Below are 25,305 nucleotides of genomic sequence, written 5' to 3'. Positions count from 1 at the left end.
AAATTGCAAAGAGTCCACCGTGATGCGCATCGTTGATCTCACATCCTCCCAGCGCACTCTTGCATGCTCGTTTCGCTGGTGGTCCTTCACCCTCATCGTCACATCCATCTACTTGATTCAGCGGGCTGCCGCCTTCCTTGGAACGCTTGTTTTCGGCAAATCGGTAGTTAATCTTGACAGAAGGCTTTTCTATTTGGTCATCAGCGCGTTAGCCGGCCTGCAAATGTCTCGCTACTACTTTAAGCAATCAAATGTGAGACATACTAATACATTTGGGCAACTTATCTTGTACTGGGCGATCCTACTCAGCCCAAGGACGACCATATCTACCTTGGTGGGGAAGCTGTGCAGGACCCCCATTCAGTCGCGAACTATGCGAACTTTACTTTACTCCTGGTGGTGCAGGCATTATGGGGTTATTACGTCAGAGATATTAGAGCCTCTGGACCATTATCTGTCGCTCGACGCCTTCTTCACACGTAAAGTTAATCTTGGTACACGCAAGAATTTTCAACTTAAAGAGTCGACACACTCAAGAGACGCAGAAGACTACAAGTTCTCCTTCAATAGGAAATGTCTAGTTGGAGCCACTGTTCTGCAAAAAGAAGCACTGTCCGAAGCCACAATACTCTCGAGCACAGTCTTATTCTCTCCGGCTGATAGCGTCTTGACATCCTATGGAGTATTCTCATTCCCTTATATGCAGACACTCACATGCAAAGGCCTGGTGTACAGCGCAAGTGATCTCCTAATTCCCGATTCAGCTGATGATAAGATGTGTCTATGTAAGGACACAATTCTCCACTGGGCCGTATTTTATCTCTCTCCGGGAGATTATCATCGCTTTCACGCCCCATGCAATCTGCTGGTCACACGGTGCAAACATGCACATGGAGACCTGCTGCCGGTGAATTCTTTGTTCCTTCCTCGAGTGAAGGGGTTACTGGCCGCAAACGAGAGGGTCATCCTGTCAGGCTCATATTGGCTAGAAGAGTACATAGACCCCCTGTATTTCGCATACGTTGCTGTTGGCGCTCTTAATGTGGGGAGCATTGAAATATCAGGGAAGGCAGGTTATTTTGAGCACAATATGCACACACCATACGAGTATAGCGCAGGAGAAGAGGTCGGTCAATTCCACTTCGGATCGACCATTGTGCTGGTCTATGAGGTACCCGTCACACACAAGGTAATCTACCTTGCAGAAGAGCAGAAATCCATTCGTGTGGGGGATGAGTTCGTGCTAATTACCAAACAGCAAGGCTAACGGGCTGACAAGACTCAGTCTGTGCTTGTTATCATGGCCTAATGATCAGACAGCTAAAGAAAAAGTTCTGGTGCAAACCCCAGTGCTCCCAAAAAGAAAATAAAGCCGGTAGTTTCTATCGCAGAACCTGCTTTAGGTAATCTCCTAGAATCTCTACATAAATGACTAATAAACTTACTTTGATGCTTCAGCAAAAGATAGATGCACCGATTGTAGAGTAGTTGGTGTGCTGCTCCTGTCTAGCAATTTGCACATTAGTATCATTTTTGCTGAGTTAAAGCGGGTTCAACGTCTGGTTCAACGTCTGTATGAATTAAATGAAGTATTGCTTTGTGGCGCCGAATCATCAAGAACACGTATATGGAGCTGGAAATAACAATGCATGCGCCAGCAACGCCCGCTGTGATATAGATTGGAATATAATTAGCCCTATAGACACGACCAATTGCAGTACTGTATCCGGCCACGTGGACTGTAGCAATGATTTTGCCAACACGCACTAGTTCATAGACCCTTGCGAGGACATCCTTGCATAGATTGTCGGTGTACGTAGAATCATAGGTAGAACAAGAAAATACCAATGTATCTTGAGGAGTCCAGTTTGTGATTGTTTGAACAAAGAGACCAAGTGGCAAAATTCTCATGTACTCCATGTCGACCAGGAGGTTTTCAAAGATATGAAGCTTGTATGTCTTAGTGCCTATGATTGCCTTGTACTGTTCAGCACAGTAGTTAAATTGGGTCTGAACAACGATACGAATGTCTGACTTAGTAGCAAAAAGGTCCACAAGCTTGAAACAGTTATAGCGGGGGCTCAGCCAGAGGGTGAGGTCGTCTACGTAAGAGTCGTCTGCGTCGTGAAACTCTATTATCAGGTATCCACTGACTTCGTACCCATTACTATATGCATTATGAACCAACGAAAGGCACGTTTGGTTGTCTCTGCAAAGGAACCAATACCTATCGGTTGTCCAGACGAAGTTGCCTACCTTGTGCCTGAAGTACAACTCAGAAGTGCCTCCAGAGTTGTTCGTTATGACTAGCGTCATAGTAAAATAAACAGTCTCAGTGTTTGGTGGTAGAACGCAGTTCGACGCGGCCTCATTTTGTTGAAGCGAAACTGAGATCCTGTCCCAAAGAATAACAACGAGAGGGTCCTTGAAGCAGTTGAAATAATATACACTTCCTTTGATGGGAACATCTGTCGTGTACCTCAATGGAGCTAGAATGCCGGTATGTGTGTTAGTGTACGGAATGTTGACCACTAGTGTCGCTTCAAAGTTTATGGTTTCCCTAACCAAGCCGGCAACTTTCTTACACAGATCAAGTGCTTCTCCACTGGTTTGGGCGGGGCAAGTGTGACAGTAGTACTTCGTGTTCATGTGGTCAAACGGCAATGAGAACCCACCACTGCCCTCAGACGAGCTGACGACAGGTAGGTTATATGAGGTGCCGTTTATCACCAAGCGTATCTCTGCAGTGACCTGCTGAAGCGAGTCGGCCGGGGATCTGCACGGTGTCGGGGTAACGGAGATGCACAGCCCATAGATGGGCCTGATAGAAGAGTCAGTGTATAAAAGGATAGGGTTTGACCAGCATTCGTGGTATATAAAGTTATGCCGCTGCAAAGATTTGATAGAGCCATCTACGACTCCTTGGTTAGTAGACACCCCGGAAGACAGCTTATAGCTAAAAGAGTTTGCATTCCGAACTATACTCTCGCAGTCGTTTGAATCTGTGCATGCAAAGGTCAAGACAATTGGCTGATTCATGGGCACTGGAGGGAATTCGGTAGATATAGTACAGTATAGAGACTCTAGAAGAAGTGTGCCCCCGCCCTTTAGAGAGGCACAGACGGGGCTTTGGTTTGATTGCAAAGGCCACAGTCGGAGCTCTGCAGTTGAATTTCGTCCATAGATAAGGATGCTTTCGTTAGGGTAGAAGCAGTGGGTGGAGCCGGCTAAGGAGTGTAGTAATCCAAAAACCAGTAAGATGAAAGAGGACGTTACAAACTTCATATGTTATGATACGAGACGTGTCGCAAAACGTAGGAAAGGTTCAGGTAAAAGATAAGGAAAGCGGAGAGGCAAGTTGAAAAAGTAGCAGTTTTATTACAATTTTCCATTAAAGAGTAAGCATCTGAGATCAATAATTAAAAGCTCAATCTTATCCCTCCCCAGAGATCTACAGGCCATGTGTAGGCTTGTGTGGGTTGCATTTCTTCATGCACTTGAGGAGACCACTTGCCAGACCTGCAGGATACTTATCAAAAAATGCAGGATTTTTCGGTGTCATCTTCGTTGAGTTCTGAAATAGATATCGAGGATCTTGCTAATGACGGTTTTTGTACCTGCACCGAAGAGTATACTCCAGACCAACCGCTAACTCACAAATTATTGTTGGAATGCACTTCAATGCACAGAGATTTCACCGATTTTGAGGATTCTCTGACGCTGCAAAGATATTTAACCAACAGGAGACTGTCCAGAGAGCCGTTGTCCGCAGATCAAATTGCGTTCATCTTTGAGCAAATCGTTGATGCACTCGTTTACCTGCATGTTCCCTTCAAACCTCACGGTGTGATAGTTAATGGAAGTCTCAGTACATCAACAGTTCTTATCGATCAGCATATGAACATACGCATGCTCCTCCCTGGTATGACTCGCAGTCAAATTGAAAAGTGGCTCTACTCCGATGCCCCAGAGCTGGTCATCCCCAATCGGTATATGGTGCATAAGAATGTCTACCTGAGCACAAAAGTCGATATTTGGTCGCTTGGAAAGATCCTTTTGGATTTGGCGACCCTGGGCACCGGGTTGAGTTCCTTAACAAAACAGCCCCACTTTGCAGCAGTGTACCCGCAGTGGATTAGTGAAACTATTTTCCGTTCTCTGAGTCTAGATCCAGCGGAAAGACCCTCCGCCATTCACCTGTTGCATATACCTGAGTTGAAGAGGGCTAGAACCAGTCGCTTAGAGGCGTGCTCTAATACTTCTAGCGCCAACAGGACTGCATCCCAACTAGTCGATAAAGCAGTTGATTCTATTACCGGGTTTATTCAAAAAGAGATGCTTAGACGCCGTGATCTCGAAGTACTTACGACTACGCTGTTTGAGGCCAGTGCAATCTCTTTTGAAGCAGCAGCTTCTACTGATGATGTCTTTTTGGCAGCTTCTCTACTCACGTGTGCTCACGACCCAGATACTCTCCGAAACACGCTGTCTATCGCGCGATCAAGAAGGTCCACACGAATTCTTCTCATGATTAGCGAGTATGTTTCCACACATGGACTTTTTACTGTTCCCTCTCTTTCTCCTGCAGTGCCTGTCCATGAAAACACTTTAGCTATGAGGTATGTTCATGACTGTCAAGTTCATGAGTTAAAAGAGTTATGGCTTAGTGACTCCTTCTTCTCCCTCAAGCATTGTGCCTTCAATGGGCACACGGCTCTCATGATGGCAGCTTATCGTGGCTATGATACGTGTGTTCGCATTTTGCTGAATGAGTTTGCCACTGAGAGTACTGAGTCCTCAGCACTTCTCCTGGCTATGATGAGTGGCCATTACAAATGTATCAAACTGCTTTCGCTAGAGATTGGGCTTAACGGAGTCACCCCCCTCATGTACTATGCCTCCCTTGGAAACGTGGCTTATGTTGGCCATTGTCTTGAAAGCCCTATACTGGCTAACTGTCTCAGAGGCCAGACAACAACTGGGTGGACAGCGCTTATGTTCGCAGCCGCTGGAGGCTTTACACTTTGTGTTAACTTACTTTTAGCTGACGAACAAGGAATGCAGGATAACAACGGTGAAACAGCCTTGATGAAAGCAGCGTCCAGGAATAATAACAACGTAATCCAGCTACTTCTTCAACAGGGCTCCACTGAATTGGGAATGAAGGCATTCGATGGCCGTACAGCACTGATGATTGCGGTTCAGAATACTGCATTAGAAAGCGTTTTATTACTACAGCAACACGAGCAAGGGTTGAGTGATTTTTCAGGAGTCACCGCTCTTATGTTCGCAGCTCAAGGGGGGTTTGCCGAAGCCATCACAATTCTTTACTCTACGGAGACAGGTATCAAGGATAGTTTTGGCTTAACTGCGCTAATGTACGCTGCAATGTCTGGCTATTGTGACTGTGTGCAGCTCCTTGCCACGTCGGAGGCGGGTGCTCAAGACGAGTCAGGTGCCACCGCCCTCATGCATGCGGCGCAGAACGGACACCATGGTTGTGTAAGATACCTCCTAGGAAAAGAGTTAGGGATGCAAGATAGAACTGGATGGACTGCACTAATGTGGGCTACCCAAGGGAATTATGCCACATGTGTCAAGGAAATCTTGGACTGGCAGATGCACACTACCATTTCACCATGCAGTACATCGGGACTAGAACTTCAACCACACGGTGTCGACGCTCCGGACTCTTTTGTAGACCTATCCTGTGATGCCTCGATATATCCATCCAACTTACAAGGTTATATTCCAGAAACAGGCATGCAATCGTCTAACGGATCTACGGCTCTAATGATTGCTGCGCAAAAGAATCATCTGTCCTGCGCCCAGCTGCTTGCAAACTACGAGGGTGGGATGGTCGACAATTCAGGATCGACCGCGCTCATGAGAGCCGCGTTTTCTGGGGCCAGTGACATTGCTTTGCTTCTTCTAGAAACAGAGGCCCGGCTCCAGCGCCAGGACGGTTTGACAGCGCTTATGTACGCAGCCCAAGCAGGAATGGATCTCTGTGTTCAGCTGCTCATCCCATGGGAGCTGGGGATGGTTTGCAGCGGCGGAAAAACGGCCCTAATGCTTGCTGCCCAAGCACGGCATCCTAACTGTGTTAGAGCGCTCATAATGGCCGAGGCACAGGAGGAGAATTCTCTATATAGCCATAAGTGCGCACACTTTGACGGATACATCACGTACTTTCCTAGTACACCCGCAGCGCTTAGCTGCTCTTTACATCCAACTATTGCCACAAGAGAAACATGTATGCGCGACGAGGCTGGTTGGCCGGCCTTGTTCTACGCAGTTGTCTCTGGGGATAGTATTTCTGCAAGTTTGTTGTTAGAGTCAGAGGGCCATATTTCCTCGGTTCAGGGCCAGACCGCGCTTGACTTAGCTGCGGAGCGAGGAGACCTGGAACTTATAGAGATTATTAAAACATATGGATCGCTATAGATCGCTATAATCATCCTGTTGTAATTTACTACATAGACGAATCAGACACTTTCAACAATATCAATATCTGCGGCACAAGCATCCTTTTTCTTTATGGCCTCAACCACCTTGGTAGGGATTAGCACAGGAAGGTCATGAAGAGAGTTTTCTTCGATGATAACCTTAACCTTTCCACTGAATACATCCTGGCTGAAGAACTTGGCTGTTCTCTTTGTCCCAACGTAAGAATCACGCTTACTCAGCCAGATTGTCACGGGAACAGAAAGATCGGAAAGCTTCTTAAACTCATCATGACAGTTGCTCCACGGAAAGTTGGGAATCATGTAGAATGTACGCAGAAGCACCTTCTCCCAGTGCTTTTCAAGAAACCCGTTGTATAGTTCTCGCAGCTGTGTTGCCACATGTTCTGGAAGATATCTGTACGTACGCTTCTCCATGGACTTCTTGAGGATCCTGAGAGACCTGGACAGGTTTGCGTGAACTATCTTTTGGCCCAGCGATGTTTTAAGCAGCTTGGTGTCCAAACCCTCGACGAGATGGATACCAGCTGGGCAACACATGGTTACCGAAAGGAGTCTGTTCTTGAAGAAGGGCCTTGTTGCTGCCAGGCCGGCGAGTAGTCCGCCCATAGAATGCCCTATAAGGTGAAGCTTTCTATCAGCAGCTGCACAGTGCTCTATAACCTTCTGTAGGCATAGAATGAAATTGTCTGGTGTGTAGTCTTTCATATCGGTCATTGGAGATGTCTCTCCATGCCCGGGGAGGTCGCATGTGATGACGTCAAACCGCTCCGACAGCTTATTAAGGAATGGCGCATAGAGATTAGAGTAAAAGTTAAATCCATGGAAGAACACCGCTAGCTCGCGATCTGAGGTGGAGTTAGCCCTATAGTGATAGTAGCGAATTGACCCGAATGGTTTGGCTTCGAGGACTCCGAAGTGCTCGTTGTTCAGATGATGGTTGAGGTTATCCTCCACATCGACTGCCATCGAATTTACAGACCTTTAATTATTTAATCGTCTTACAGGCGGTTTTTTGATGACTCCTACCTGTGGATCCTGTGAGGCTGGCCCAGCAGGCTTTAGACACGCAGTCGGGAGACCAGTGCTTGTTGTAACTGCAGCAGGGCCACAGTATTTCGGGACCTTGACCCATTATGATGGGTTCGGAAACGTCCTGCTCAAGGACACTGCCCAGAGAATAACCAACGGGGTACTGTACGCAGACGTTCCTATGGGCTGGGTTCTTGTACGTGGGGACGATATGCTTGCATTATTGGTGGACCCTGTGGTGAACCCCGCACTGCAAAAGGAAAACGACCCCGGACAGATTTTCCCCGCCCCTGTAGATGCATATATTCAGTAATTTCAGTGACTGCTCCTCTGTTTTGGAGCCACAGACGAGCTCCGCAACACCCTTCTGACGCTGTCCCAGACATTTGAGGCGCTGGCCCACACTTCAAAACTACTCTGAGTGCGCCCTCCTGCGGCGGAGTTACTGGCCTGTGCGTGTCCCATATGCGGTATTTTTACATCCAGGAGCTTGCGTGTGCGCTGTTCAATGCAATGTTTAACTGCTGGGGACCCCCACGTCGGGCTATGAAATCCAAAGGAGCTGGAGGATCGTTTAGCCTCAGGTATTGTTCCTTTGTAGTGTGCTTGTGGCTTGTCTTGTGGCCTTAGTGCTTCTGTCACAGTTGCACACGCACTATTAAACGCACCTGTAACAGTTGCATATCTCCACCAGTTGATGATTTTACTAGATGACAGGGTTCTATGGCCAAGCGTTGAAAGTGACTGATTCTCGTCTTGTAAGCATCCGTTGAGGTCAGATGCAGGGCTACATGCTCTAGACTTCATAACAATCGAGCTTTAATTTTCCTTCGTAAATTGCATGACTTTTGATGAAGATCGCGTGAATTACGACATACTGTGTTGGCCACTAATTTGCATGTGCAAAGTTGTTTTGTGGTGATCAGGATCCGGAAAGCGGGTGATCCAAATCGGTACTCAAAAACTACAGATTCTAATCATGAGGGACCTTAATGGCCCAGACCTTCTTCAAAGTGCCCAGCGAAGAATCCTTCGTGGCCTGTCGCCTCCTGCGCTCCACGGACGCTACTTGTTATCAGACAACGCTTCGACCTATATGCCTCGCAAGCCACCTACCAACGAGTATACGATGGCAACGCTTTTCAGTCCGCAGAAGTGCTATGGAGTAAGGGATGACATTGTTGTGGATCCAACTGCTTGCTCACGTAGAAGAATTGTCCAATATGAACAGCGCCATTCACTGACAACCACTAGGGCAAAGGAAACACAGGACGAACTCATGAACTACACTCTTTTCAGAGCCGATAATGTACGACTTATAGTTAACCGTATCGAAGGCCACCCCCTCATGGTCCCGGCAATCCCTAAGCCAATCAACAGAAAGTCGTCTAAATCTGTGCCACCATCTTTCATCGGTACTCCGTCGGGAAGGGCGAATAGAATAGAGCACTACAAGCAGGCCATCACCCACCTCCCTTTATTGCATATCCCCAGACACACACAGACCACTACCGCCACCCCAAAGCTCTACGAAGCTTACGACTCTTTGGAAAATGCAAACTTGATAAATTTATCACTAGTAGAGGACAGGTAGACATCTACAATGTCAGACACAGACCCGTACCCCTATCCGTTCGAACCAAACTATGCCGACGTTATAGAGAACCCAGCACGCAGGCCCCCTGACAGGAGTCGCGCTTTCTGGCCTTATGTCCTTAGCATGGAAACTCCAATAGTTCATCCGTGTTTTGCTGTCACATGTCTCTTTCTCAACTTCTTTATCAGCGGTTTGGGAACGTTTGTCGTCTCCTTCAGTGGTGCAGCTAAATATCAACGTAGAAATCTTCTTATATGTGCAGCGTTGCAGTTCTTTTTCTTTTGGCTATTTCTTCCGTGGTGGTGGAGCGTAATGTGGAGTATTGTTCTCGTTTTAAATACCAAATACTACAGAAGAACTCCACGAACCCATCGAAGAGCAACACCAACAAGTAGTACCCACCATGAACAAAATCTCGATGCCAATAACCCACAGTATCGATTTGTAGGGGTTCCAATGGTGCTATAGGGCTATCTTTTCTGAACATAAACATATGTGCATCCAGTGTCAATGCTTGGTTGACAAAGTCTTGGATGCGCTGCTAGGGCGTGACCGAAGGCGAACAGTACGGTCGTATACTTCTGTTGTGGCGTTGGGGTCATAGAACATGGAAAACTGATGCTTGTGATGTGTTCTTCTGAGCGGGAGTGGCTCCTTGGTTATGAAGACCTTTGTGGGAAGACTGTCAACACCAAGGGTACCGGCAGCTGCACTAGCCGGTCTTGATCCTTGTGCTCCAGACAACGAAGCAATATACTGCTGTACTACCATTGCGTTGCTGGGTCTCTTTTCCGGGGTCTCTAGGATGGCTGTTCTAGCACTAGCGGGGCCTTGTTGCCTCCTAATGGGCGTCTGAAGCACCTGATTGCCAGGTTTCTCTCCCTTACTATCGAACGATATCACATTCATTTGGTCTCCTTCATCTTGAAGGGTGCACCTTCCGTGCGACTCTGTGGCTGGTGAGTGGGCCTCCATCCCAGTTGCATTCTCTGATGTGCCTCCTTGCTTCACATTTGTGATGCCGTGCCAAGAAAGTCTCTGTGGCTTACGCGGGTACAAAGTGGCAGAGACTGGGTATTGCCTTACGGCCCCATTACATTGACGCAGAAACTCCTGCTTTTCGCGCTCTATTCTACCCTTTTCATACATATATCCGGATGGATTGAAGCCGATTACCTCGTGTATCCTGTCAATTGGCTTCACAGTGGGTTCAATCTTTTTCAGTCCAAGCCTTGCTCTTACGTTCTGTTTGGTGAATGGAAGCTTGTATGACCCAGCCAGAAGATACTCCTTGGAATTTCCTGTTGTAGCACTCTGTGGGCGTTTCTGGACTGACACAGCGTTTTCCGCGTCCCTACCCCTTACTGAAAATGCAAGGTTAACCGTAGAGTTCATATCTATGCAAGAGCTCTTGGTCAATCGCTGGTTGAGCTCTTTGGACTCATGAAGGTCATGGGAGGGAGTAATAAGAGCAGACGTGCTTGTTACACGACGTCTAGCATATAGGGCACTATCAGCCGATTGCGGCCGACGCCTTTGGTTCGCCGATTGATGTGATGGTTGTGTTATTTCCACTAGATGTGGTCCAGTCGCATCTGTATTCTGTATGGATATACGAAGGAGAGACCCTTGCGCTTCGTCTCGACGTTGACTGGGATGCATTCTTGGTGGGTTTGAGGAACTACTTATACCAGCTGGAACAGGTCTGACACTCTTGGATTCTACTCCAACAGAATTCATTTTTGCAATGGAGTCACGAATGTATGCCGAGTCCGAGATTGTCCGGGCTCGCATTGGGGCCCTGGACCCGTAGGCTCTGCCAGCTGATGCTGGTGCTTTGACAGGATCACCGAACTTTTTTCTGAGAACGTGTGCAGGCTGCTGGTTACTGAATTGAATTTTCTGATTGAGTAGCTCTGTCTCTAATTCTGCCTTCTTTGCAATGCCGACCTCTTTCCCCGGGGGATTTGAGATTGATGACCCATATTTCTTTACTTCATACGGTTCTCGAAACTCTACCCCCAAGCTATGCCCCAAGCTAATACCTACATGGCTGGAGCTTCCAATCGTGTTCTCACCGATATGTGGTACGGTATTCGCACTGAAGGTTAAGCTATCTGAGAGAAGGGTTACACCTGGTAGAGGCGGTGTCTGTGTGGTCAGGTCAGAAGATCTTCGCTGGGCATTGCTTACGTTGCATGTGTTTTTCTTTATCATCGAAGGCTTTAATCTGGTCGTCTTCTTCGCAAAGTAAATCGGATTGCCTCCTTCAGATGCGTTGGTTGGATTTATCTTGTGCTTGGTGGTTAATGGATAAGTCTCAGAGCTGGGGGGCTTAGATATGGACGATACCCGTCGGACAGATCCAAGGCCATCTAAGCTTTGCAGAGACATGATGGGAGAGACATGTTTCGGTCCCAACTTTGATTCCGATTTACGATATATAGGGCTTAGATCTGTTTGGAAAACAGGCATGTTAAGCTTAGTAACTGCACGAGCTCGGAAATTGTGAAATTTGCCTCCTTCAGCGAAGTCAAAATTCAGACCACTTGCTGCACACTGTGGGCCAGAGTTCGCTTGATCTGGGTTTATGCCACCGTCCTCCCTTTCAAAATCATCACTGAGCTGCCCCTCCTGTTGAAATAGATCATTACTAAGTTTCATTCATAATTATGTTTTATAATTTACGAAACCTGGGTGCAAGCAAGAGCAACACTTAACTCAGGAGCCATTCATCAGGGCATAAGTATCCCGTCGTCCGTTCTGTACGCAACTGTGCCCCTTTTTTCATTCGGGCTATGTGATTAGTGATACTATCGATTGTGTTGCAGGCATTGACAACAGATCCGTTACCTATACTGGATAGGAGGGTAAGTGTTTTATTAGATGGATCTCCTGTGCCTGATGCTGCATAGTTCGGGCTTGTCCCGGACTCCATGCGACTCTTAGCGGATCCAACAGATGTTGGCAGCAAATCCGTAAGACCGAAGGTGTTTCCGCGTCGAATCGATCGGCCCGTCTGCGACTGTTCAGGTGGGCTGGGAGTATTTAAAATAAGACATGCCTTTTCCACTTGGTCGGCCATAGCGGTAAGCTCGTCGGCGTTCCGTGGAAAGGCTCTTCCAGATCCATGTATAAGCACATCCTCGTTTTTTCCTACGAGTGTTCTGTGCAGCTGTTTCAAGTTATGTGTTTTGGAGTTCTCTAGACAGCTTCTCAGCTGTTGCTCTTCGCGCTCTTCCCTTCTGATCCGTTCTTCGAGCATGTCGATCTTCACCTTCTCTTGTCTTGCTTTCTTCCTTGCAAGCCATTGCTCTTCTCTAGCGTGCATATCTCCTACAATCCGATCCTTATATCGTGACGATCCGATCCTGCTCAGCGTCAAATCGGGCTTAAATGATACTTCTTCGTTGCGCTTAGACTCTACCTCTTGTCGGAGTTGCTCCTGCTTAGCCTTTGCTTTGTCGGTATAGCGCTGCATCCGCGCCAAAAACGCAACAGTATCCGCGTCGCTAGCAGAGGGGCATTTCGGAGCGTGTTTTGCAGTCCCGTCTTGTGCTTTCTGCACCTCCTCATTATCCTTTATTGCCTTTAGTGCAGCAAGTCGATCAAAAACAGACATCTGACTCTGCTGCACACTTGCTTGAGAACGCTTTTGTGAACGAGGTTGTGGTCCCGGGCTCTGCTTCAGCACACTTCTCTGCTGGGTCCTCTTGGATATGGCGTCGTTCATGGCCTCCAGCTCCATGTCAAGCTCCTCTCCATATCCAATCAACTGAAACTGCGAATCGGTGAGGTCTGCACTCATGCTGGTATGTTCATTGGATCTTAGCCGAGGGCTGGCTAGGCGTTCTGCCTCCTTGGCCAAGAGATCTAGATCGAGGACAGAGGTGGACTGTTTTCTACTTTCAGGTTTGCTATAGTCTTCGGTTGGCGAGTCTCTTATGGCAACAAAGTGCCTGGTAAGGTGGTCTGTTGCAGGTGTGGCAAAAGTAGGGGTAGATGTACTGGAAAGTGTGTCGTCCGAGACACTCTCACTGGGCCGGTTGTGGGAAAGTGAAGGACTACCTATATCGATGCCCTTGCGCTGCATTGCTCGACGTGCAAGAGCATCGCGCTTCCGCACCCATTGCTCTCCATAACGTTCGGCACTGGTACCACCTGATGTAATGCGCTGATAGTATTGCTCTTCGCGCTTGTGCTTTCTGGCAGCAATGTCCTTATGGTTTTCGTAAAGACGCTGGTAAGTCTGAGCGGATGCACTCAAAGATCGTGTTCCTTTACGTGTGCCATCATGAGGAATTGGTGCAACGTCAATACTAGTGCTTCTTTGGCGCTTGCTCATATCGTAAAGCCTATCAAATACGTACCCTACCCTATCCAATGTTGCAGCCTTCGTAGTTATTTCGGGGTATCCAAAGCACTGATCTTGCTCAACTATATCAGCGAGGTCGGCAAGAGTCATATAGTTAGCAGCAGGCTTGCTGATAGAAGCTGAGGATCCCCGAAGTCCCTTCTCTCGTACTATGTACCCATAGGGAATACCGTCATGTCTGGATGGGGTGAGAGGAGCTTTTCGTGACTCCTGGACATCTGTACTAGTGTGTGCATCAGTAAAAGTATGGCGCTGGGGGTTTCTCTCTGCAAGGTATCGAGAACGCTCATTGACCTCTGGACAAAACAGTAACTCAGCATCTTCGCGGATCTGGTTCAGCTCCTCAATAAGTTTTCGCTTTCGCTTTACCTTTTCAGTCCACTTCTCCTGCCTCTCCAGGAATGGTTTAGAGTATACGCGCATTTTACCACCGCTAACCTGCGACACTCTCGTCTGTGGATTGAATGAGCACTCTGCAACCTCATCCATCTCTCTTTGCTGCTTAAGTGCATTGCGCTGACGCTCCATTTTATCAGTGTACCTTTTGTGAGAATTGTACAAACGATACACGACGTTAATGGCTTGAGTCTCGGGGTCGTTGGGGGCTGCAGTTCGGGCTGCCTCCAGGACGTGAGGCGTGAATGTATACTCCAATTGGTCTATAGGTAGCATTTTGGCTTGTTTGAGAAGTTTAGGAGACGGCGGCTTGGGAACCAGAGGTGGCATCCAGAAGTCAGAAGGGCCGCCAGGGCCTTTTTGTAACAAATTTTACATCAGTTCTGTGAATTTTTCACAATTCTGTCCGACCGTGGATAATTACCAAAATTGGCAGAGCAATTAATTGAAGTGGAATAGAAAAAATGTCTCAAGGGAGCTACCAGTTCGACTCCAACGGAGTGAGGTTTTCTAAGAAACTCACCATAGAAATGGTTAGTCAGTTCGTAACACAGTTTTTGCACTATAGAGATGCACGGGATGCGTACTTAACCCACGAGGCAGTTCTCCAGTATCTACAGTCAGAGTCTCAGAACAATAATTCCGATAGACCTAGTGACAAGGAGAAGAAGACTAAAACAGCTATTCAAGCGATTGGGGAGAAGATGTCTCTTGCCGTTAAAAATATGCCTTCGGAGACCTCCCCCTATGACGTTGTCTCACTCCTTTCCACTCTTTGTGGGTACTTTGAGATCACCCCTTTTCTCATGGATCCGGAGTTTGAGCTGATTGTTAACGTTTTCTCTGAGGCATTTCAGAAAGTTTGGAATGATCCCACCTCTTCTGACGTCCCTCGTTATCCTGAAAAGGTGAAGAGCACTATTCCGTACTACTTTTCTGTCTGCTATGCAGAAAGTGGCATGCCTGCGGCACCGATGGGTCACGTTTACATACCAGAGACCAGGATGTTTCCGGGCCTGATACTAGGGAACGCACGGTCTCGCGACCTACTTGATTGTGCCAGACTAGCTCCAGATAGCCCCATGAGCATCGAGAAGCTGAGGTTTATATCAGAACTCTTCCAATATGCAAGCGCAGACTTCTTTAGGAGCACAGAAATGCTCACCTTGGTTGCTTCTGTCTTGGGGTATGCCCTGTTTACAGGGAACATAGATATATTTGTTCAGGACAATGAGGAGTCCGACGATGAAAACGATGATGATGTTTCGTGTAGAGCCTTCTCTTTTTTGATGGAGAATCTCACGGATGGCAGCAATGCCAGCACAGAGGTTATCCTTTCATTTTGGGCTGGCGCCGGGGCCGCTGTTCAGCAGGCCGCTGCTAAGGAAGAGGCTAATGGGGCCAAAAGCGGGTGCCTACCCATCAAGCATGAGTCTATGATGCAGACACTAGAGACGCTTGTGTCTTTCTTTGAGATCTTTAGTTTAACAAACATCAGAACCGAGGATTTGCACAGAGAATTGATAGACAACAAAAATAACTCACTGGAGCACTTCAATGATCTTTGCACTTCGTTCTTTAAAACACTAGCTGCTTGTTATCAGTTTGCAGAAGATTCTAAGCATTCATCTGACCTGGGAGCCTACACGTTTAACAAGGTGTCGTCCTGCTGCTTGACCTTTTGCATCCAGCGTATCATGATATTGCTATCTACAGCTTCAGCAAATGACATAGAGACTGGCATATCTGACGCCATCGGGAAGACCCTCCTACTGTACAGTTTCTCGCCGGCACAGAGAGAATTCCTAAGCAAATTCTTGTCCGTAGAGGATGCAGATGAGGCACTGATAGGGTCGATTACAACGTCTGTGGCGCATAGATTTGCATTTGTCTGCACTTCAATGAAAAAGAGCCCCTCTTGTCTGTTCTACACTGGAAGCTCTACCGCCGTCCTTCCACTTCTTTGGAATCTTTACCTCGCAACGGCAGAGATTCTGGAACCTTCTGTTTTGTCTGAGACTCTTAAGACTTACCTCGTTAATATTAAGGCCACGGAGTCTTTCTCGATTACAACACCTAAGAGCTTGTTCTCCTTAGCCTTGTCAGCATTTATAAATGATGTAGAAGATTGTGAAGTATTCAGTGACGTCTACCACAATTTGAAGAACGGTACAGACGAGGAAAAAAAAATATATCTCACCTACCTGTTGAGAAAGTTGCAGGTTTCTCGCAATCTATCTGCAGAATATACCACACGTATCCGTGATGAGCTCAAAGGCTTCGAGGCTGTTTCTGCACCCCATTGTAAGCTATCATATGCTCTTTTGTCAGCGTTCGGTCCTGTTGAAATTGCTGACAATCAGATAGATCTTTTGTTGCCTGATAGGTGCAACATAGTAGATGCCCTGGTTTCTTTTCGCAAGAATTATCATGATTCCAATTCCATATCACGCCATCTGGAGAGGTTTTTGCAGAGTCTCGTGGATAAAGACACAGAGGAAATGCTCCTTCCTCTCTTTCAAAAGGAGAATCTTGGAGAGCTGAATATTCCGGAGGTCAACCTAGTTGCACAGCTTGAAAAAGTGGGTGCTGTAGATAATCAGAAAGGTGGTGACGAGAAGCATGCTAGTTCCGACGATAGTAGCGATGAGGATAGTGACTCCAGCAGTAGCAATAAATCAAGCGATAAAGGTGCCCTAATGGAGCGATTCAAAAACCTCTCGTTGCAGGAGATTAATTACTATTTCCGCCGAACCGATATTACCCACTTGTCCGCCCTTTTAGAAATACTCTATGTTTCAATTCACCACACTGATGGAGTCAGCGATTACCTTGTGATGAATGTCCTCGTGCCCTTACTTCTTCGTCTTGTGCAAATGATGTTCGCTCGATACTCTTCTTTACTGGAAGCTTTAGGTGTGTCTCATGAGTGGGACATGGCCTCAGCGCTTTCCAAGAGTCTCGAGAGAGGCTATACCAGTGGGGAGCGCCGCCTTGCTGTAATCGTTGGGTGGATGGTTTGCATCGTCGACAAACTAGGAGAGATTTACGATTATTCGACTATTCTTTGGAGTATACTAAAACTGAATGCAGATCAGCTCAAGACTACAACCTATGACCTCTACATCCATAGTCCAAAGGAGACCTTTGTCTCGCTTCCTTTGGCGGTCGTGGTCGCGTACTTGCTAACAATCATTGCATCCGTTAATATTGAACAAGCGACAGATGATTTGCTTTACCTTGCTGCCGTCAATCTACGCCTGTCGGGTAACCATGACTTGGATAGATATCCTGAGCGGAAGGATGTACTTGATCTGTCGCAGGCAAGCATCATTTGTAAGAAAATAGCGCCCTTCTTTGCCGCACAACTGGCTCCTCTGAAGGAGAAAGCACAGGAGTGCGTCATAACGAGCTACGCTGTCATCGCCATGGAGATCACCTCAGATGTTACTGATTCAAAGAAGAAGAAGTCACAAGCCATCATGAAAAAGGCACAGAATATATTTAGAATTATTTCGGCTCTCGCTTCCATAGAGAACCTTCCGCCAGAAGAGTCCTCTGGACCAACAGCTGACACGTCTTTGGCAATATCAAGGCCCGCCGACCCTCTCGAACGTAATTATGCACCAGTAGGGGTTGTGTCTGATCGCTTCTACATCGCCCTTCTTGAGCTCGTCACTGACGCATACCGTGATGGTTGTGAAGTTATGGACGCCATTTATAGCACGACCATAAGTTCAGTAGAGTATACAGCCAATGACCTTAAGGCTACGTCTGGATATAGGATTGCATATCTAATGGGTGTGATCGCAATTATAGTCCACGATACTGGAGCATTTCCAAAAAGCCCATACTATAGCGAGAAGCAAATCGGAAACCTTCTTCATTATGCGCTGACGCTTAAGAACTATTTTACCAATCCAGAAGAATCTCACATCCTCGCCAATGCTGTTCAAATAATCTGCAACTATCTAGTGCGGTTTGAGACGTATGAGCACGGCGAATTGAAGCACTTTGTTGAGCGTATGAAGGACATTAGGGACTATGTTATTCCAAAAGACGCGTCCCTGGAGATGCTGCGTCTGTGCTATAATCTGAAAGAAGTATCGTGCGCATCTCTCGTAGCATTAGCAGATAACAAGGCGTTTTCTGGCAAGCATGGAATGAAGCCTCTTGATGATGGCATGAAGAAAACCCTAGATGCAATGATGTCGCTTCCGTGGGAGAATAGAACAGCAGCGGAAATTGCAAGCCATTTACTAGGGAGCATGATCGAGCATAATGTCTTTTCCACTCGCAAGAATCGCGCTATGTTTGACTTAGTGACCTCGGTAGTCGAGTACCTAGGCGAGGTGTTAGAGGAGTCGGACATGGATTTCCAAGACGATGACTACTGACCACAAAGCGTTCTGCGTGCCTCGCTGGTACGCTGCTTCCACCACAGATGGGCAATGAGCATCAGAAATTTGTAAATTTCCTTACATGATAACGAGCTACTTCCATTGACGCGCTCGGAGAAGCATATCGGGACTTCAAGCAGTTTATAGCCATACATACTCGCTAACGAAATGAGTTCTAGCTGAATTGAGAATCCCGTAGATCTTGTTTGGTCAATGATGGACATAATCGTAGAAAGCTTATAGACTCTCATGCTGCTGGTGCAGTCAGTCACCCGGATTCCTAGAACAGTCTGTGCTAGGAAATTCGCCGTAGAGCTAATTGCTATTCGTCGACGAGGCCAACCCGAGACTGATCCACCGGTCCGATATCTCGAACCGGCAACAATATCGGCTCCAGTTTCACGCATACATGTAGCAAGCTTCGCAATATCACAAGGATCATGAGAAAGATCGGAATCTAAAATGGCTACCATGTCATCCGCCTCGTTGACATTATTGCTTGCTAGGGCAGTAAGTTCTTTCATAGCGCAACGATAGGCTGTCCCCAAGCCACGCTTCTGGCCGCGGTGAATGTACTTATAGTTACTGAACCGTAGCGCTGTGAAAGCCTGAAGAACAGCCACACGAGTACTGTTATCTTCGGAATCATCAATAATAAGGAAGAAGGGCTCTTCAAGTATACGAACCAAGTGAAAAACAACTGCCCCAATGTTACTTTCTTCATGATAGGTGGCCAAAATGATGTAAAGCATATGCTTGTTTTGTACTGATAACTATACAGCTACTGTAGGAAAACTGCTACAAGTTAACACTTTTTGGTCTTGTGATATCTACTCTTATGTACTAAAACTTCTGCACTACTTCTCACGCTTTTTAGTACGATTCCTAATAGGTGCTGAACTAGAAGTAAGTGAACAGATGCACCACTTACTCTATTTCACCGAAGTTGGTTTGTCAACTGCTGTCTGAACAGGTCTCCCATGCGAGCCATCGCCGTCTTAGGCTGGCAACCTCTCGCCCCTGCATCAACCAAGATCCAGATTCAGAGTTCGAATTCAAGTGCCAAGCGACTCCGCCGGGAGAAGAAGAACTCTTGTTCTTCCCTCTTCCCAAGGACGAGACAGGGCAAGTGCAATCGGTGGACGATCATGATGCGCTCCACAAGGCAGTCCCGAGCCTCCTGGAGACCCAGACATTGGTCTTCCTCGAGACCGAGCAGACTGCGTTCCACCGACTGCACATGGTGGCGTTCGCATGGCACAGGGAGACACAGGCTGATGGGCACAGCGGTCTTGCTCGACATAACGAACCCCAACAGCAGACGGCCTCTGCCGGGCGAGTGTGCTCCCGTCCTGAGGAGCTGCGTCGAGGCCTTCCTCCAATTGCGCCACGCTGCACCCCTGGACTCGGTCCCTCGGGGCCCTGCGCATGCTTCTGTGCTGCGCGGGACAGAACCTGCTCGCCAGGAGCTGAGGAGAGACCCCGCTCAGTGCCCATGCCGACGACACACTCATCTTCCATAGTAGCAACAATGACGTGGCGGGGGTAGTCACAGAGGCGGCAGGCCTGGTGAAGCAACATGGCTCGACGGTCAACACTGACAAGTATAGGAACACAGAGGGGCAGGAGGCCTCCTTCCTGGCCGGTCGAAGGAGCTCCCAGGGCAACGGAGGGCCGAAGCCAGTGATGGCACTAATCACTCGCCACGCTGGTCGAGATGGACCCGCACGTGGCCTATGTGAATCCCTCGGCAAGAGATGGAGCCCCTGGGGTGCTTGGCTGACGGAGGCGGACTGATCCTGCCTGCACCGAAGAGTGGCGGCCTGGAACACCTGTCTGGCGTCTGCCGCAGCAGTTGGTAATCCCTTGACACCATCGAGTAGACGGGTGCCGGTTGTAGAGAGAGACGGCCTGACGGTGAACCGGTCCTGATCGCTCCTGGTGCTTTGGACGACGCCTCGACAGACCGAAGCATCACCCCAAGTGTGCTGTGCAGATGGACCAGCCCACAGGTCAGCTAAGCCAGACACGCTGCACAGGGTGAGCGTCGATGTGATCTCGTGCTGGGTGACGGACCAGCTGCAAGAGTGCACTGTGATTCATGAATAGGAGGGCAAACCAGAAGCCAGACCTCTCCTCCAACGCCAACGCATGGGAGTACTCCGCCGGCATCCACGAACGCGTACTATGACTCCAAGACAGAGGCGCACGAGGAGCGCACCCTCCGGTCATACTCGGGACTGATGGTGCAATCCATGAGGAGACGAAGAAGCACCCCGAGGAACGGGGTAGACACCCGGGGTCGTGGCGTGGGATCTTCGTCGTAGAGCATCAGCACCACGAAGCAATCCTGGAGTACATTGCCAGAGTCAATTGCTCTTGAGACTAGATCGCCGCGACTGACGCAAGGCCCTGAGATAGTAGGTGCCCACCAGTGCCAGACGGTAGTTGACCCCGACGGGCCAGAGGAAGGAAAGTCCTAGGGGGCACCGCGAGGAGCGGCAGCTTCTAGGAGAGACGAGGCATAGATGTTCTTCCGCCGGGATCGAGGGCATCCGAGCTTCGGACTCTGGATTTGGATCCCGGGCGGTGAGCGGGAGGCCTACTCAGAGCGGCAATGGCTCACATGAAGGGCAATTATTCATTCAGAGCGCTTCCTTAATAGTTGACATCCAGGTTATACTGGCCGTTCGCTTGCTCATGGATTGATCTTCGCTATGACTCATGCAGTAAAGGAGTGTGAAGACCTATGCACAACATATAGTATGCACGGATAGTGCAATACTACAAGAGAAATTGATGCTTTCATAGGAAGAGTAAATCTCTTTGATTCTTCTGAAATCTAAAAAGGCATGGTCAAGATAACCCTGGATCTTCTCAGGAAGCGCTCAGAGCACAACAATAGTATCTTGGATACCCTGGAAGAGATAGCGCTGCATCAGTACATGATCAGAAAGATTGAACTCATTGGGGATGTTTGTAGAAATTTGCAGATTCTCCTTCTGCAGAACAACAAAATCCGGCGCATAGAGAACTTAAGCACGCTAAAGAAGCTAAAGTATCTCAATCTAGCAATAAATAGAGTCACTAAATTAGAAAATCTTGCTTCCCTGGAATCCTTAGAGAAACTGGATCTAACAGCAAACTATATCCATAATTACTTAGATTTTGCAATGCTGGGCCATCTCTCACGGCTTACAGAACTCTACGTGGTGGGGAATCCTCTCACTACTTATCCGTATTGGCGTGAGTATTTGATTACTGTACTTCCACATCTAGAGAAGCTTGATGGTCATGAGATAACCCGCACAGACCGCATCCTGGCTAACAGTATCTACAATGAACATTTAGCGGAGATAACTGCAACATCCTTTCGGGAGTGTGATATACCTCGCTGGGACGAAGACAGTGATAACAGTGACTATGAAGATAGAGATGCTAACATAAAGGTTAAACGTGCTGCAGAAGAGACGGCTTCGGCTGAGTATAAGAATAAAAATATCCTGCCGGAGGAAAGACGCCGCCCTCCACGCACAGTAGATCCCAATACCGGTTCAATCAGGCAGTATAACGAGCTAGGCTTCGCATTCCAATTCGAAGAAGATGCTAGTAGGAGAGAAATCTGCTGCAAAATAATGGTTCCTATCCACATGCAGACAGATTTACTCGAAATCGACGTAGATCCCTTCTCTATCCTACTCGTCAGTAAGGAGAGTAAAAAGCAAATGCAGATAGCCTGGCCTTATGAGATCTTTGCAGACAGCGTTGTGTGCCGTCGTATTACGTCTACTGGAGCCTTAAAGATCTATGTACGTGTCGTAAACCCCAGCGCACTCCAGGAAGGTATCTGGGTTTCATCCTCCAAGGAGCTTACTAGCCAGACCCCCGTGGTCATTGCTCCAGACAAGGATGCACGAAAACTCGAACCTATTGTCCACACTCAGGATGTGTCCGACAGTGATATTGAAGGTAGTATCCCCTCTGATCTTCCTGAGCTGGAAGGAGCCTAGTCTTCCATTCTCATCTTCGTCTGTAGCCTCACAATAAATGTTCTGCCAGTGCCAATCTTCTATTAAATCTATTTCTAATTGAATAACTGTAGTGTTTTTGCTTGAGTTTTTCCATAATTAAATTTGTAAATTAATTAAGACATTTAATTTTGCAAAATCTGGAAAAAGACTCATGGCAGATAATCCCGATCCTATCCAGATAGACGAGAAGGCACTTGCGGCATATGACCTGGCCATCGATGATGCTGCATTTGCGGCCATTGAGAGAGACTTCCACGAAGTTTTGGCCGAACTGGTTGGTGACTCTTCTCTAGACCTGTTTCGGACAGAATACGAGAAGCTTCACACAGCATTGCGAAAATCGCACGAGAACGAGAAGCTTCTTGTACAGCGTGTAAGAGAGCTAGCCCAGAATCTGAGCATCAATAATCAGAAGATAAAGACTGCGTTACGGCTTTCAAAGGAGGATCAATCAACCATTTCTTCACTAAAGGCAGAAATAGACAAAGCATGGAAGATTGTCGATTTGGCACGTGAGAAGGAAGGAGTTCAAACCGAGCAGATTGATAAATTGAGAGCCGAGGTCCAATCCCTTAGAGGGATGATAGATACAGCGACAGCAGGAACTAACGTAGGAGTACCAGAAGAACAGAATATTGAAGACCTTCTGAGAGCGAAGGCAGTGCTGCAACAGGAGTACGAAAACAGAGGAAAGCGCATTTCTCTTCTCCGGGAAGAGCTTAATCAACATCTAGATCGCATTAAACAACTAGAGTCTGAAAAGGTCAGTTCGGAGTTACGTGTACGTGCGCTGAAAGAGCAGGTCGCGCAACACAGATCTGAGGCAGCCCGGGAGTTACAGCGTAGGGAGCATTTGGACCGTGAGCTAGCATCCCTCCGTCTAAAGTGTGAGAACCTCGAGCGAGATATAGCCAACAAGGAACAGGATGTGAATCACCTCAAGACAGAGCTTACCAAAGCCGAAACACGATCTGGACAAGAATATGAAGAGCTCCAGAAAACAAAGGCTACAATAAGCTCTTTACAGGACAAAATACACAAGCTAAAGGCCGATCTTTCTGAAGCAAACAGACAATCCACTAATCTACAGAGCTCTAACGCCGAGAAGGAAACACAGATCCAACAGCATCTACAAGAGGCAGCACAGGCTCGAGCAGAGGCTGCAAAAGCCCAAAAAACTCTCACTTCTCTGCAGAGTAAGCTGGACTCGCTGGAGATAGCCAAGCATAATACAGAAGAGAAGGTAGAGCAGCTCAAGGGACAGCTGACGCAAGCTGAACAAGAGCTCAAGCAACTTAAGCATGAGAATAACGAAATTGGCCGCGAGCACGATCAGCTGAGTCGAGAAGCTCAGCTTGTTGGGAAATCGCTTCATGTTGCCCAAGTTTCCATAGCAGACAAGGACGATCTACTAAAGCGTATGGAGAACCAAGCCAAAAACTACGAGCAAGAGATACTCTCATTTAGAAATGAATCACAAAAGCAGCGCAAAATCATCTTCTCGCTTGAAAAAGAGAGGGAAATGTTCTCCCAAAAGTCCACCGAGGCCCAGCAAAAGTATCTTCAGGCCGTGCAGGAGATACGGGTCCGTGATCTAGCGATCTCAGATCTTCAAAAAAGGGTATCGGACGCGGATGTGAAGCTAAAACAGCAACAGGCTCTCTATGAGAGTGTTCGTTCAGACAGGAATCTTTACTCAAAGTCCCTTGTGGAGGCACAGGACGAGGTTTCAGAACTAAGGAGGAAGTTTCGTGTTCTGTCTCACGTCATAGACCAGCTTAAATCGGAGATACAAACAAAAGATGAGAGCCTGCTAAAGGAGCACTTTGCCCACAAGAGCGCGTTGAAGGAGAAGGACTCTACTGTCCAGGAGCTTGAGAGGACCAGGCAGCAGGTTCGAGAAGCAGAGGAGGCTCTAGCAATCCAGAGGACTGAGATAGCCAAGCTAAATTGCATAATAACGGAGTCTGATATGGAAAGAGACAGGCAGATGAAGGAGTATCGTATTGTTGTATCGGAGCGTGACATCCTCGGAACGCAATTGATACGACGTAATGATGAGCTTTCCCTCCTCTATGAACGTGTCAGAGTGCAGCAAGCAACGTTGGCAAAGGGAGAAAAGCAGTATTCAGACAGGATAGAGGATATTCGTCTCCTTCGGGCCAAGATCACAGACTTGCGCCGACAGATAGTGAGTCTTCGGCGACAAGCCGCCAGCATAGAACCCTACAAAAAGGAGCTCTACCGCTTGCAACGTGACCTGCTCGACGAGCGCGCAAAGACCAGGGCGCTGTCTCAAGAACTGCAGCTTCCCGTAAATATCCATAGATGGCGCTCGCTGGAAGGATCCGATCCTGCAGCATATGAATTGATCAAGAAGACCCAGTATCTCCAGCGAAGACTTATCCAGAAGTCCGAAGAATGCTCCACTAAGAATCTTGAGCTAGAAGAAAAGGAGAAGCTCTACAATGACCTGAAAAAGGTACTGTCGCGGCAACCAGGGTCCGAGGTTTTGGAAAAACTCTCTGCATATCAGGATGCGTTGAAGACGAAGACGCGACAACTGCAGACTCTGAGCAGCGAGCTTGCTATGTACCAGAGTCAGTCTAGCGAGTACAAAGATAGCATCGAAAGGCTTACCCGTGATCTGCAAGACATGAAGCGCAAGTACTTTTCTCTGAAGAAGAAAGAATACGAGCAAATGCTCCGTGACGGGACAGCCACTGAAGGCGGCATAAACGGCTTTAGGCCAGCAAATTCCGGGTCTGGCCCGGCATCCAGAATGGTTGGGGGAGGATTTAGTGTAACGCATGATGGTCGAAGTGGGGCTGCCCCTGGGGAGCAGGAGCCTTAATGGAGCATAAGCAAACCAATAGCCTCGATTTTTGTCGCACGTTACTATTTACAAATAGGTTAGGAGACAGGTTTAGTTCCTGGGGGGCAATTCGGTCCAACACAACCTGGCGGTGTAGCCTTGGATTGCGTGAATTTGGGATCTATGTAAACA

At 47.7% G+C, this 25,305-nt stretch overlaps 14 protein-coding genes across 14 annotated transcripts; 8 read left to right on the top strand and 6 right to left on the bottom strand.

The window, feature by feature from the left end:
• Positions 1-22: 22 nt before the first annotated feature.
• On the top strand, positions 23-1,267 carry GL50803_0016495 (Phosphatidylserine decarboxylase proenzyme; the record flags this gene model as incomplete). Its single annotated transcript, XM_001707858.1, has 1 exon — positions 23-1,267. One exon carries the CDS (start codon positions 23-25, stop codon positions 1,265-1,267), a length of 1,245 nt encoding a protein of 414 aa, XP_001707910.1.
• A 260-nt stretch (positions 1,268-1,527) lies between these two features.
• On the bottom strand, positions 1,528-3,285 carry GL50803_008963 (uncharacterized protein; the record flags this gene model as incomplete). Its single annotated transcript, XM_001707859.1, has 1 exon — positions 1,528-3,285. One exon carries the CDS (start codon positions 3,283-3,285, stop codon positions 1,528-1,530), a length of 1,758 nt encoding a protein of 585 aa, XP_001707911.1.
• A 255-nt stretch (positions 3,286-3,540) lies between these two features.
• On the top strand, positions 3,541-6,447 carry GL50803_008961 (Kinase, NEK; the record flags this gene model as incomplete). Its single annotated transcript, XM_001707861.1, has 1 exon — positions 3,541-6,447. The coding sequence occupies one exon, from the start codon at positions 3,541-3,543 to the stop codon at positions 6,445-6,447; it is 2,907 nt and encodes a 968-aa protein (XP_001707913.1).
• Positions 6,448-6,488: 41 nt separating this feature from the next.
• On the bottom strand, positions 6,489-7,436 carry GL50803_008960 (Alpha/beta hydrolase family protein; the record flags this gene model as incomplete). The annotated part of the gene is made up of 1 exon (XM_001707862.1): positions 6,489-7,436. The coding sequence occupies one exon, from the start codon at positions 7,434-7,436 to the stop codon at positions 6,489-6,491; it is 948 nt and encodes a 315-aa protein (XP_001707914.1).
• A 49-nt stretch (positions 7,437-7,485) lies between these two features.
• GL50803_0061590 (LSM domain-containing protein) lies at positions 7,486-7,812 on the top strand (the record flags this gene model as incomplete). Its single annotated transcript, XM_038046286.1, has 1 exon — positions 7,486-7,812. One exon carries the CDS (start codon positions 7,486-7,488, stop codon positions 7,810-7,812), a length of 327 nt encoding a protein of 108 aa, XP_037901568.1.
• A 2-nt stretch (positions 7,813-7,814) lies between these two features.
• On the bottom strand, positions 7,815-8,306 carry GL50803_008958 (uncharacterized protein; the record flags this gene model as incomplete). The annotated part of the gene is made up of 1 exon (XM_001707864.1): positions 7,815-8,306. The coding sequence occupies one exon, from the start codon at positions 8,304-8,306 to the stop codon at positions 7,815-7,817; it is 492 nt and encodes a 163-aa protein (XP_001707916.1).
• A 172-nt stretch (positions 8,307-8,478) lies between these two features.
• On the top strand, positions 8,479-9,093 carry GL50803_0014819 (uncharacterized protein; the record flags this gene model as incomplete). The annotated part of the gene is made up of 1 exon (XM_038045792.1): positions 8,479-9,093. One exon carries the CDS (start codon positions 8,479-8,481, stop codon positions 9,091-9,093), a length of 615 nt encoding a protein of 204 aa, XP_037901567.1.
• Positions 9,094-9,102: 9 nt separating this feature from the next.
• Positions 9,103-9,564, top strand: GL50803_0061589 (Spec3 membrane protein; the record flags this gene model as incomplete). The annotated part of the gene is made up of 1 exon (XM_038046285.1): positions 9,103-9,564. One exon carries the CDS (start codon positions 9,103-9,105, stop codon positions 9,562-9,564), a length of 462 nt encoding a protein of 153 aa, XP_037901566.1.
• Positions 9,565-9,603: 39 nt separating this feature from the next.
• GL50803_008955 (uncharacterized protein) lies at positions 9,604-11,760 on the bottom strand (the record flags this gene model as incomplete). Its single annotated transcript, XM_001707865.1, has 1 exon — positions 9,604-11,760. One exon carries the CDS (start codon positions 11,758-11,760, stop codon positions 9,604-9,606), a length of 2,157 nt encoding a protein of 718 aa, XP_001707917.1.
• Positions 11,761-11,812: 52 nt separating this feature from the next.
• On the bottom strand, positions 11,813-14,143 carry GL50803_0014818 (uncharacterized protein; the record flags this gene model as incomplete). The annotated part of the gene is made up of 1 exon (XM_001707867.2): positions 11,813-14,143. One exon carries the CDS (start codon positions 14,141-14,143, stop codon positions 11,813-11,815), a length of 2,331 nt encoding a protein of 776 aa, XP_001707919.2.
• Positions 14,144-14,331: 188 nt separating this feature from the next.
• Positions 14,332-18,264, top strand: GL50803_0022543 (uncharacterized protein; the record flags this gene model as incomplete). The annotated part of the gene is made up of 1 exon (XM_001707868.1): positions 14,332-18,264. The coding sequence occupies one exon, from the start codon at positions 14,332-14,334 to the stop codon at positions 18,262-18,264; it is 3,933 nt and encodes a 1,310-aa protein (XP_001707920.1).
• Positions 18,258-19,019, bottom strand: GL50803_003180 (putative Dolichol-phosphate mannosyltransferase; the record flags this gene model as incomplete). Its single annotated transcript, XM_001707869.1, has 1 exon — positions 18,258-19,019. One exon carries the CDS (start codon positions 19,017-19,019, stop codon positions 18,258-18,260), a length of 762 nt encoding a protein of 253 aa, XP_001707921.1.
• Positions 19,020-21,119: 2,100 nt separating this feature from the next.
• Positions 21,120-22,277, top strand: GL50803_003408 (U2 small nuclear ribonucleoprotein A', putative; the record flags this gene model as incomplete). The annotated part of the gene is made up of 1 exon (XM_001707872.1): positions 21,120-22,277. One exon carries the CDS (start codon positions 21,120-21,122, stop codon positions 22,275-22,277), a length of 1,158 nt encoding a protein of 385 aa, XP_001707924.1.
• Positions 22,278-22,449: 172 nt separating this feature from the next.
• Positions 22,450-25,152, top strand: GL50803_003409 (Coiled-coil protein; the record flags this gene model as incomplete). The annotated part of the gene is made up of 1 exon (XM_001707873.1): positions 22,450-25,152. One exon carries the CDS (start codon positions 22,450-22,452, stop codon positions 25,150-25,152), a length of 2,703 nt encoding a protein of 900 aa, XP_001707925.1.
• Positions 25,153-25,305: the final 153 nt, after the last annotated feature.

The sequence above is a fragment of the Giardia intestinalis genome, chromosome 1 (assembly GCF_000002435.2).
Source record: "Giardia intestinalis strain WB C6 chromosome 1, whole genome shotgun sequence".
NCBI lineage: Eukaryota > Fornicata > Diplomonadida > Hexamitidae > Giardia > Giardia duodenalis.
The sequence above is the reverse complement of the archived record's forward strand: the minus strand, read 5'-3'. Positions and strand labels throughout refer to the sequence as shown.